This window comes from Mus caroli, chromosome 7 (assembly GCF_900094665.2).
Source record: "Mus caroli chromosome 7, CAROLI_EIJ_v1.1, whole genome shotgun sequence".
Taxonomy (NCBI): Eukaryota; Metazoa; Chordata; class Mammalia; order Rodentia; family Muridae; genus Mus; species Mus caroli.
In genome coordinates this window covers 93,257,854-93,270,748 of record NC_034576.1, presented here as the reverse complement: position 1 = coordinate 93,270,748, position 12,895 = coordinate 93,257,854, and the positions used below count along the sequence as shown (strand labels likewise).

Genomic DNA, 12,895 nt, shown 5'->3' with positions numbered 1-12,895 from the left:
GGGAATAGAATGGGAAAGTAATACATTGCTTAACAAGAAACCTAGTTCTAAAGCAAAAGTTCTCTTCATTATATCACATTCCTGTTTTTTAAGATATACAATCACATTGTTGTCCAAGTGATCCTCAGCCCAAGTGTGAAGATTAAAGGTCTGAACCATCAACACCAGTTACATTTCCACTAAAATCACCCACTAAAAAAAGTCAGAATAAACAACATACATTTACTCCTGAGTTTACTTCATCACATAATGAAACCTTTTGTTATATTTTATCTTAATTTTGCATCTGATAATTTCTTAAAACTTGAAGTCATCTAAAACACCATGCTATCTCTCTACCTACGACTTTCTGTATTCTGAATTTCTCGTACCTACTTTCCTTTTCCCTACTTCACCCCAGCTGTCACACATTAAAAAAAACAAGTTTATTTGTGTGTGCCTGCGTATGCTTGTGGGCATGCAGGTGCTACAGTGTGTGTGTGGAAGTCACAAGTCAGCTTCTGAGTGTTAGTTCCTTTCCTCCACCATGTGAGTTTGGGATACAAATTCAGGTCTCACTGCTTGGCAGACAGCACCTTTAACCCACTGAGCCATACTGGCTGAGAAATTACATGGTGTAAGATAAATCTGAGAACTGCTAGGATTCTAAAAATTGCAATCTCACAAATGTTTCTGCCTGTTTTAAAAACACTAACGAAAAATGATTTTCTTCTTTCAACTCCCATCCACTCTTTCAATTCAACTTAACATTTTTAACACTTAGGAATGACGAGTAAGGGGCCAAGTATGCTAAAAAGTCTAAAACTAGCCAGAAAAACACACACCCATACAAGACAACCTTACTCTTTCTTATTTTATTCTGGAGCTAATAGTGTTAACATAACAAGTACCAAGATTGAGTCTCTGAGGCCTGCTAATGCTGAGTTAACATAAATGCTTTAATTCTCAGGTTATATTTTTCTAAAGTTCAGTGTGTAAAATTGTAGAAGCTAAAAATAATTTTAAAACATCTAAAAATGTTAGGTCTGTGTCAGGACTTGAGGACCTTTGAATCACTGAAACTACTTAGGTAAATCGTCTGCAAAGGATCACAAGAGATTCTTACGACATATATGAGGTTGTAGTCACTTGCTTCTAAATTCTCTTGCTTCCTAGGTTCTATCAAGTCAGAATGAAAACACATAAATAAAAGCACCTGATTTTATAAGATTATCATTTATATCAACAAGGGAATTTCTGAAGTTCTACACAGATTCTCTTCCTCCTAGAGAGGAGACCCATCTTCAAAACCTCAAGAATAAGTTTTTGTTTTTCACTCTTTCTCTTGTGTGTGCGTGTGTGCATGTGTGTGTGTGACTGACTGTGTGAGCTTATGTGCCCCTTACACAGGCAGGATCCTGTAGAGCAGAAAAGGGCATCAGATCTCCCTGGAACTAAAAGTTACAAACAACTGTGAACCTGCCATGTGATGCTGAGAATTGAACCTGGGTCCTCTGGAAAGGCAGTCAGTGCTCAACCCTTCAGCTATCTCATCTCTTCAGCCCCAGCAATGGTTTGTGACACCATTCCTTACAAAGTGGTATGCATAATAGTGACCCTACTTTAAACTAGTATCTGGAGTTATGAGTATTTAAGATCCATAGGTTTTTAAGAATGTTTAAAGTTTGACCTTGTTCTAACCCTTAAATTACTTTTACATCAAAAACACTGGTCTCAGGATGAAGAACAAATACATAGTACAAATTCATTTAGTATTTACATCTCTTGACCAGTCTTTTGAAAGGATCTTAGAATTCTAGACTCTTTGATTTAGTAACATTATAGGTGTACAAAGCTTTAACGTCCCATGGGCTTATCATAGCTTCTTAAGAACAAAACATAAGCATGCTTACACATGTGCTCAGCATCACACTGTAAGATGTACACTTCTACTCCAAGGACTTTTGAATTAATCTTGGCTAAAGGATCACTAACCTATTGGCCATATATATAATTACAGCTAATGCCCAATTTCTCCTATAATGTCCCTCTTTCTACCCTTTATAGCAATCTTAGAACAACTCCATTGTTTCCTATTATAGGGGAACCATCTTCTGAAGTCTTTAAGGTGATTAATTGAATAATTAAAAAATAATTAGCTACAAGTGCAAAAAGAAAGGTTAAAAAGGAAAAATGTAATCCAAAACATGTACCTCGAGTTGGTTTTTTTTTTTAATCCTACATAGACAAAAATGTAATTTCAAATAATTTTTAATGTCTGGGGACGCAAGCAACATATTTCTAAGGTAATCATCCTTTCTGTATACCACTGTGCATGTACACACACATACAGACATGAGCACACATGCATTCAAGGTAGAGATTTTGTTTACTATTTCAGTGAATATGATTAGCCTAACACTCTCCTGTCACTTTTTCAGTCACTTATCAGGATTATCAACTTTTAAATTTTAAAAGCTACTTAAAACAGAAATACAAAACCTTAAGGTTGAGCCAACAAGATGGCTGAGCATGCCATTGAAGTCTTACATCCTGAGACCAATCACCAGAGCTCCACAGCAGATAAAAGAGAACCAACTCCACAAAACTATCTTCTAACCTCCATGTCAGGGCATTGCATGCACACACCACACAAACACATCGTATACACATATAGGTAGATAACACTGGGGAAAACTGTAAGAACAAAAACACCTTCAGAGAGTAGAAGCAGGAGGCGTCTGTATCTGGGGCCAATCTGGGCCACATGGTGAAACCCTACCTAAACAAACAGTAAGCAAGCAACAACACATCCAACAACTAATAACACTACTTGAAAAGATACACTTTAAAGGGAAAGAGGAGAGGAGAGAAGAAAAGGAAGGAGGAAGAGACAGCGGAAGGAAAGGAAAAGAGGGAAGGGAAAGAGAAAACCCACTCCTACTTTTCCTAAGACCCAGAGAAAACTGCTCTTGGTTGGCACCAATCGACAGACAGTATTTCCAGCCAATCTCATAAGGTCATCATAAATGAACTGAGGCACAAAATAACTAGCACTGGAGCAGAAAAACATCCCAAAAATCTTTGAAAACAGGCCAGCAAAACAGTTCAATTGGTAAAAGCATCAAGCCTAATGACCTTAGTTCAATCCCAGAACCCACATGGTGGAATGAGTACACTAACTGCAACAAGTTGTCCTGACTTCCACATGTAAGCTGTGGTGCTCACATACATACACCCACACCTGTGGTAGATTTGGTCTAACTCTTGTATTAACTTAATTGGGTTCCCAAAGTTGCCGGAGAATCAACATGTAAGATATGAAGGGTCCCTGCTCCCAGTTGGTTCTGACTGGTTAATAAAGTTGCCAGTGGACAATGGCTGGGCAGAGAGACAGAGGTAGGACTTTAGGATTTGCAGGCAAGGGGATTAGGAGAGGAAGAAGGAAGAACAACAGCCATGCTAGGAAAGAAATAAGGTCCAAGCCTGAGAGGTACAGAAGAGAGGGCATACTAATCATGTAAGAGTGGGAAAAGACCCAATTGGGTTTAGGGCAGACGGAATATAGATTTTAGTAAGTAATAACTCAGGACTATCAGAAGGGAGGTATTGGCAGCATGTAGGTTTGAGAGAGGCCCAGCTACTGAGCTATTTAAGACTAAAATATAATGGTGTGTGTGTGTGTGTGTGTGTGTGTGTGTGTGTGTGTCTTTAGAACCCAGAGCATTGTGGATTAGGTAGTGAGGAACCCATGCCATACTACGCTGAGGCAATTTGAGGAGAGGTTAATTAACAACTGCAACACACCCACACCCACATACAAACACTCACTAAAAAAAAAAAAAAAATTTTTTTTTAAAAGAGAAACTGTCTGGGTTGGTAAACTGAATAGATTAAACAATTTCATCTAAGGCCAAGGACTTACTAACACTTGAATATTAGTTGATTCCAGAATACTATTGAGGTTTATCTTATACACACATACACACACAAAAACACACACATATGAGTGTGTGTGTATTCACTTTATATAAACAGGAGAAAAATAAAATTTATTTATATATGTGTGTGTGTATATATACATATATATACATATATTTTTATATATATTTACTTGTTTTACATGTATGGGTGCTTTGCTTGCATGTGTGTGCAATGAATGCCTGACTGATTTGTGTCCCTGGAAGACAGAAGAGGGCACTGGATCCTTACACCCGTATGTGAGATACCATATGGGTGCTGGAAACGGGATCAAGTCACCTGGAAGAGTAGCAAGTGCTCTTCACTGCTGAGCCATCTATCCTTTCCAGTTTTTATTAACTAAAAGTAAATCATTTTTATGAACTTCAACTTTTGTTGCTACTTCTGGGCCCCCAACACAAATGACTCAACAATTCTACAAATAAAAGCAATGCAAATAATCAGCCTTAAAGATGCTTAAATAACTTAGGTAAGAAATATACTAAAAATATGAAGCATTCCACTCATACAAGACTGCTTTTTATGATAGTTTTGTGATATTTGTAAATGTTTGGCATAGTGTTAGGTATGAAGCATTTACATATAAACTCCTGACTGTTCCACAAGAATATACCAACTTTCATAGACTCACAGAGACTAAGTGTTTAAAGTAGAACTTGAATTCAAACAAAAATTTGCAGGATTCCAAACATTTTCCTATCAAATGTCCTCATTAATTCCCTTTTAAGAAGTCATTCGTGCTGTATATATACATTTATTGTTTTGGTTTTTTTCTTTGAGACAGGTTCTTGTTGTATAGACCACCTTGGCCTCAATAGTAGAGATCCACCTCTCTGCTTCCCAAGTGCTGGGAATTCCCAGACTATGTATGTATGTATGTATGTATGTATGTATGTATACATAATGACAATTTAATCATATACTGTGTAAATACACAAAATTATCTGGGCTTATTTTTAATTGTAGTACACTGGCAAAAAAAACCCCAAAACACCCTCATTTGCAGAGCTACAAAGATGAATCAATGGTTAAGAGTATTTGCAGCTCTTCCAGAGGATCAGAATTCAATTCCCAGCATCCACATCAAGTGGGTCACTATTGCCTCCAGGATAACTAATGCTTTCTTACGGCTATCAAGAGCAATCACCTACACATGCTACATATACTCACACACAGACATACACATACATATAAATGAATAAATTAAAAAAAAAAAAACCCACCATAGTTGAAAAGAAATCAATGAATACATAGAGCTTTAAATTCTACAAGCTAGTAATACTAAAGGTAAAATACACTTATGAAAATATCTAAGTACAGATTAAAAGGTATAATAAGGTATCTACTTATAAAATCATAATGTGCTAAAAGAAAATTAAGGAAAATAAGAATAGAAAGGGAGGGGGACACAATTTTAAAAAATCAAGTAAGGACTGAGATATAGCTCAATGGTATAATCTGCTGAGAGTGCCCAAGTTCCTAGGTTCAATCTTCAGTACCAGAGTAGGTCAGGGGACATGAAGTGGGGGAGGGGGGAGAGATAGGGGAGCAGGCCTATTTATTCTAAACAAGTTTATGAAAATTAAGCCAGCTGTGGAAGGATACATTTTTAAACCCAGTACTTAGGAGGTAGAGGCAGGCAGATCTCTATGAGTTCAAGAATAGCCTGGTCTACATACTGCGTTTTCCAAAACAGCCAGAGATACACAGTAAGACCTACATCATGGAGAAGGAAAGGAGGTTATGAAAACTTACTTTACAGGGAGAAAAACAGAAACTTCTCTTATGAATTAATCAACAAAGTTAAGTCAACAACAATAGAAGGCTCATGACATATAAGAGCACAAGGTCCCCCCAATGAAGGAGATGGAGAAAGTACCCAAGGAGCTGAAGGGGTCTGAAGCCCCATAGGAGGAACATCAATATGAACTAACCAGTACCCCCAGAGCTCCTTGGAACTAAACCACCAATCAAAGAAAACACATGGTGGGACATGTGGCTCTAGCTATACATGCAGATGAGGATGGCCTAGATGGTCATCAATGGGAGGAGAGGCCCTAGATCCTGTGAAGGTTCTATGCCCCAGTATAGGGGAATGCCAGGACTGGGAATGGGAGTGGGTGGGTTGGGGAGCAGGGGGAGGGAGGACAGGATAGAGGATTTTTGGAGGGGAAACTAGGAAAGGAGAAAAAAAGACACTATGTTTAAAAAAAAAAAAAGAGCAGTATTAGGGTAAGCTTGAGTACCTAGAAAATTCTGACAAGGCACATAAGGCAAGGGACACAAGATGAAAGAGAAAAGGAAGGACTGGGGATGGAGGAACCAAAAGGAATTAAAACAAGTCAGATAAAGCAGACCTTGACAAAAATTGTAACTTTTTTTTCCTTACTTTTAAAACTTACTACTTCCTATATAACTCAAGTAAATTTTGGCTTTTCATATACTACAACGATGGGTTAGTCCAACCATTTTTCTAATTTGTCACTTAAATGTAACTCATACTTTTTTTTTTCAGACAAGTAATGAAGAGATACCCTTACAGGGGGGACTAAGGATAGGTATCATTTAGGGCAATATGGAATTATGATTTGCAATAGTTTGAATAACTCCTCTCCTTCCAGTACACAGAAGTAAAAATACAAACACATATAAACATATAAATGTAGATGCTACTTTTTAAATTAATTCTGTGAACTAATTAACAGGATACTACACAAGATATTAAACTATAGTAGACAACAGAAAATACACTCAAATCTGTTTCCTAAAATCTACAGTAAATATAACCAGGAGTATTTAAAGAATCTTAGTATATGATCATTTCAGTTAATTTTAAAATTTGATGTTAAAATCCAAAGTAATCACTGCAGGACTTTAAATGTAACTAACACATAAAACAAACAAACAAACAAAACCCAAAACCTTAGGGTAGACTTTAATTGGGGAAAAAAGGTTAAATGGTACTTTACCAACAAACATCTCATGAGTAGGTGTCCTAGTAGTAAAAGTGGATACATCTGAAGAAATGGGAAGGTGAACATCACCACTACTTTTTGTGAGGAAAGGATTTAAGCTTGGAATGGCATCATCAACAGCATCTAGAGTAGCAGAGAAAGGATCTGTGCAGTCCCAGTGAATTACAGCAAAATGAAGAAAGGAAGTAATATATTAGTATTGTGATTAGTCAAAAGATGCAAAGTGAAAAGTAGTAGTTATATCATTATTAATTTTGCACACAAATATATATTCATCATCACTAAGATGAAAGAACTGTATTTAGCACATAGAAATCCTTAGGAAAGAATTGTCTCCATTAACAATCACAGCACAACATTACAGACTTCCTCTCCCACATGAGAAAGTCAATAGTCACATAGTTAAATAAGAGAACAACCACCAAAATATAAGGGCCACTCACTCAGCTCTAGCTGAGAACACTGGTTTTAATGGCTTAATCTGTTTACTCAAATCATTGAAATAAACATTGGTAAAGGTATAGTATGAGTAGATTTGCAGAAGAATAAAAAGTCACTTCAGATTAAGGTAAGAAACTGATTCTAACATTTGTAAAACTCCTGCTTAAGTTCAACAGTCAAGAAACTAAAATAAAATGAACAAAAGATTTAAGGAAAGGGAAAGGACCTACTTACAACTAAGAACAAAGATGACTATCCAGTCTGGGAACAACTTTGAATTTCCTACAGGATAACAGATGTTCCCATCATTTAACTAACAAGCTTTTCTCCTACAAACTTTCGATCTAAAGTTATTCTTGAATTAGATATTTCCTGTTCCTATGCCTCATTTAAGATAGCTGTTCTAGTGATGAAAGCCTTTTCTTAAGATTTAAACAGTTAACTAAAGGAAAAAAGAAAAAAAGAAGAATAGCAAATATTATATAGCATCATACTTTTCTTTGCAACAACTAAAATCAAGAAGATGGTTCTATCTATACCTTCAAAAAGCCACCTCTATAATCTATTGCTGCTTTAAGACTACAAAAATCAACAATAACCACACAAAGAACTAAGGGCCAGCTAGATACCACTATAACAGGTACACTTCAATCAAATCAAGAGTAAATCAAATCAAGGCAAGCATTCATTAACTCTAAATGTAACGACTTAAAAATCAGAAAACACACACACACACACAAGAAAATAACAGTTATGGGTTTAATTACAAAGCATCTTTAAATAACATTTTTAATTTTTTATCGTAAGTACTTGTCCAGGAAGTAAATATTCCTATAGATTATCAACTCACACTAAAAATCAGTTCAAAACCCAAAATATAGTAATTAACTACTCAAACTTAAATGATAGTTTAACATCCTTCTCATGCATGCAGCAGTGGGGGGGGGGGCAGGGAGTGGCAAAGTAACAAAAAAACAATTCAGAAATCAACAGCAGTAAACAGTCAGATAGATACATGAAGTTGACTTTGGTAGTAAAGCCAGAATGCAATGTGCAGACTCATGCAGATGGCCTGGACTAGCTGCCTTGAAAGGCAAGTGACATAGGTTTTTCAGGTTAAGAGTCCATGGCTCCTGTGGCTCTGTGTGATTTCAGTTCCTGAGAAAGCAAGGCACTCCTTTAGGCAGTGAAGCATTCAAACCACCTTTGATTCTGTGTCCCTTTGAAGTCAGGGAAGTATGTATCAGTTTGGCTGAACCATTAGTTTTATACGCTAGTCCTGCACACCCTGTCTAGATTGCAACCACCATTATATCATAGCAGCCACCATTACATTCTGTCTTCCTAAGTGTATAAAGGTCTGATTGCTTGGAATAAACCTGTCACAGCCTTAGTGTTGTTGCGAACCCTCCAGCCTGGCCTGGTTTTCATGTCCACTAACGGTGTCAGAGAGCCTGGTTTGGTAAGTAAGCACTGGTGCTTATATTAATGCTGGCTATCCATTGCATAATAAGGACATCTGGGTTTAGAGCTGACTAACAGAGTTGGAAGTATCCTTTGAAAATAGTTGATGATGTAGAGGTTTGTTGTTTTTTTGAGACAGGGTTTCTCTGTGTAGCCCTGGTCAATCAACCTAGAACTCACTCTGTAGACCAGGCAGGCCTCAAACTCACAGATCTGTGTGCTTCTGCCTTCCAAATGCTCGTATTAAAAGTATGCCTGATCATAGCCCAGCATGATGTATAGTTTTAAAGCGCATTTTACTTTGCTGAGCAAATAATAAGAGAATATGCAAAACTGTGCATATACACTCATGGTAGACCAATCAGACAATATCGAGCACTTGTTCTATTTGTCAAAACATTGCAATTAATCTAGGCAGTGCTAATTAGTAGACAAAATACTAAGTGCAAACTATTAAGTATGATGATGTTCTGGCTATCCTAACTTAAACCAGCTCCTAGACTGGCAAATCTCAAAACTGTTTTCACCTTTCTCTCGTGTGTATGAAGTGCACTTGTGAGTCCATATATTTTGCATCTGTGTGTTGGCATAGCAGACTGAAGCAGACACCTGTAGCTAGTTCCTTTGATCTCTAATCAAGCTTGGTTTGCTAGTCAATCTAGCAAGCTTACTCTTAAGATGGTGTTTCCAGTTAGCATCTAAACTCTGAAATGACCAGTAGGGCTCCATAACTACCTGACATTTACATGGGTTCCAAGGACCCAAATTTGCCACCTCTGGTTTTCTCAGCAGCAAGGACTTGAGTGATGTCCCTAGCACCCTTAGAACTTTGGAAAAATAATCTTGTCCATTATATTTACTTTTGTCTTAAATAAGGCCTCATGTTACCCAGGCAAGCTTCAAACTTCAACTCAGTGATAAAGCATTTGCCTATTATGCTTGGGGTCTGGGTTGCAGTCACATTATTGCCAAAAAAAAAAAAAAACCACAGAAAAAAAGTTTTGTTTTGTCTTTTTACTATTTATGCAATTTTCTTATATGTAAGTTTTTTTATTGTAAATTGGCCTCAATTAAAAAACAAAAACAAATCCTAACCTGAACATCAAGGATATGAACTCAACAATTTCCTGTACTGACTGAAGTCCTTTAAATACTTAAGCTACTTCATCATGCATAAACCAAAACACCAAAACTATTACCAATTCAGAAGTTAAATATTTTTATGAGAAGGTAGGGATTTAATTCTGTGTAAACTAAAGGAATCATAGTAAAGACTACATCCCTTTTCTTGCATGTAACTAAGGTTTTGGAAAAGAAACTGAGACTTTTATTCCTCCTCTTCAGAGTTAGTTCCATTTTGTTTGTTTTTGTAGACCAAGCTGGCCTCAATTTTACAAAGGATCTACCTGCTTCTGCCTCATTAGTGCTGGAATTAAAGGCATATGCCTTCAAGCCCAGCACTCCATTTGCATTTTTAAAGTCTTCCTTATTCGTGTGCAACAAGCTAAATACTAAAACATCAGGCAAATTATTAAGAGAAATAGCAAACAAAGCAAAATAATTTTTAAAAACTATATATACACATGGTAACATATAATTTTATTTATTTAAAATAAAGAAGTGCTGGTGAGATGGCTCAGCACATAAGGGCACTTGTCACCAAGCCTGACAACCTGAGTATGATCCTTGGGACCTATATGAGGGAAAAATGACTCCTAAAAGTTTTCATCTGGCCTCTACACTCACGCACACAATCAATTTCAATAAAGAAAATATAGTTTTAAAATAAAGTTAACAGAATAGAGACTATGTTTATTTGTTAGTTCTATGTGTAATGGAATGTTGTAGAAATGTCCTCCCCCTACAGCAACTGGCCTGTCCTCTCTTTCCCTTGGTCTTGACCACTCATGGAAGCAGGACTAATAAGGAACCATCAACTGTTTAAAATAAATAAATAAATGAATAAATAAATAAATAAGGGTAATTATCAAAAAACTAAAAATAAAGAAAAAACTTAAAACTACTTAATGGTCTTGCTAATAATGCTAACATTTGAAAGATTGTTTTCTTTTATGTGCATATAAGTGTTCTGACTCCATGTAAATATGTATGTGCATGCCTGGTGCCTATAAAAGACTAGAAAAAGACATTAGACTTCCTGAACTGGAGTTACAGACATTTGTGAGATAGCATATATGCAGTGGGAACTGAATCTAAATAAACAACAAGTGTTCCTAACTACTGACCCATCTGTCCAGCTCACACTCCAATATTTTAAAAAAGCAAATATGAGCTGGGCATGGTGGTATATGCCTTTAATACCAGCAAAGGATTAGAGAGAGGCAGAGAGATATGAGGATCTCTGGAGTTTGAGGCTAGCCTACTCTACATAGCAAGTTCCAGGATAGCCAGGACAAAATAATGAGGTCTTCCTCCAACCCCCATCCCTTAAAAAATGTAAAATTGAGATTAAGTAGAAAATAAGAATAAAAATGTATCAAATTCAAAATTTAGTACCAGGATCTGTTAGGACATTTAAAAAATCATTCTACTGGGTACTGGTAGTATATACCTTTAATCCCAGCACTCAGGATGTAGACGTTGGTAGATCTCTGAGTTTGAGGCTAGCCTGGTCTACAAAGCAAGTTCCAGGACAATCAGGGATATAGAGTAACCCTGTCTCAGGAAGAAAGGAAGGAAGGAAGGAAGGAAGGAAGGAAGGAAGGAAGGAAGGAAGGAAGACAGGAAGACCTTTCTATTCTTTTTTTATTTTTATATTTAAGTCTTTAATCTGTTTGTGTCTGTGATTCTGTATGTGAATGTAAGTGTGTAAGGAGGCTGGAGGCATCAGATTTATACAGATAGTTGTGATCTGCCCAACATGGCTGCTAGGAATTCACCTAGGTCCTTTTTTTTTTTTTGAGACAGGGTTTCTCTGTGTAGCCCTGGCTGTCCTGGAATTCACTCTGTAGACCAGGCTAGCCTTGAACTCAGAAATCCGCCTGCCTCAGAGCAGTACACACTCTTACCACTGAGCCATCTCTCCAGCACCAAGAAACTTCTTTCTTAGCCTTTAATTCACTGCCTATAGTTAAATTTTAAAACAATTCTAAAATATTTATTAAACTACTTTTAGAAATTACTCTCAAATTTCAAGATTTTGTTAAACAAACCTTAATGCTTACACAAAACTAGTTTAAAAATCAAGTGCCCATAATTTTTAATTTTCTACTCCCTTGGAAATAGATAATTTGTCCTGAAGAGAAACTATCCACTTATTCCATGAAGTACTTATTAATTTATTTATAGCTACATATAACAAGAAGTACTCTAGGGCTGGGTGTGATGGTTCCAACCCTACTATCCTAACACTTAGAGGCTGAGGCAGAAGGACTGCCACGAGCTTGAGACCAGCTTGGGCTACAGTGTGAGAAAACAACAGGGCTCAGAGTAGAGACCCGAGATAGATTCTTAGAACCTTCATAAGGTCGATGGGAATAAATGATACCACAAAGTTGTTCTCTGACCTCCACATGTGCATCTTGACATACAAGTAAGCCCCACAACAACCACCACAAAATGTTCTCTATGATAGATAACCCTTGCCTTCACAGAGCTTAGATTCTAGTATACAAAACAGCATCTTTGGGCTGGTGATGCAGCTCAATGGCAGAGCATTTGCCTCGTGTGTGCAATGCCCTGGATTCAATACTCACAAAAATACCACACCAAAAAAAAGAAAAACACAAAGGAGCCTTGGAGAGGATGGTAAGGGAGAGGGAGATAAGGAAAAAGGAAAGAAGCATCAAGACTATATTTTTAATTCAAATGATTAAAGATGAAAATCTATTTCATGTCTGTAAAAATTTAATAATTCAAATGTTATATGAAAGCAAATACCAATTTCAACATATTTTATAGTTTTCTTCTTGGTATCATTTTTCTGATAATCTCTTTCCAGCAATTTTTGGTGACTACTTATATAATACACATATATACATACATACATATATATGTATAGAAATACATACACAACAAAACCATGCAAAGGTGAT

General features: G+C 36.6%; 1 protein-coding gene across 20 annotated transcripts in view; it reads right to left on the bottom strand.

The window, feature by feature from the left end:
* The window catches only part of Picalm (phosphatidylinositol binding clathrin assembly protein), an 86,001-nt gene that overhangs the window by 23,433 nt on the left and 49,673 nt on the right, over positions 1-12,895 (bottom strand). For 8 of the 20 annotated variants that reach the window (XM_021168243.2, XM_021168245.2, XM_021168244.2 and 5 more), the window contains exon 13: positions 6,930-7,079. The exons of 8 other annotated variants lie outside the window; for them this stretch is intronic. In XM_021168243.2, coding sequence (XP_021023902.1) covers positions 6,930-7,079 — 150 coding nt within the window. The remainder of the gene's footprint in view (positions 1-6,929; positions 7,080-12,895) is intronic. 4 more of the 20 variants (XM_021168247.2, XM_021168238.2, XM_029479506.1 and 1 more) reach the window with 1 other exon arrangement.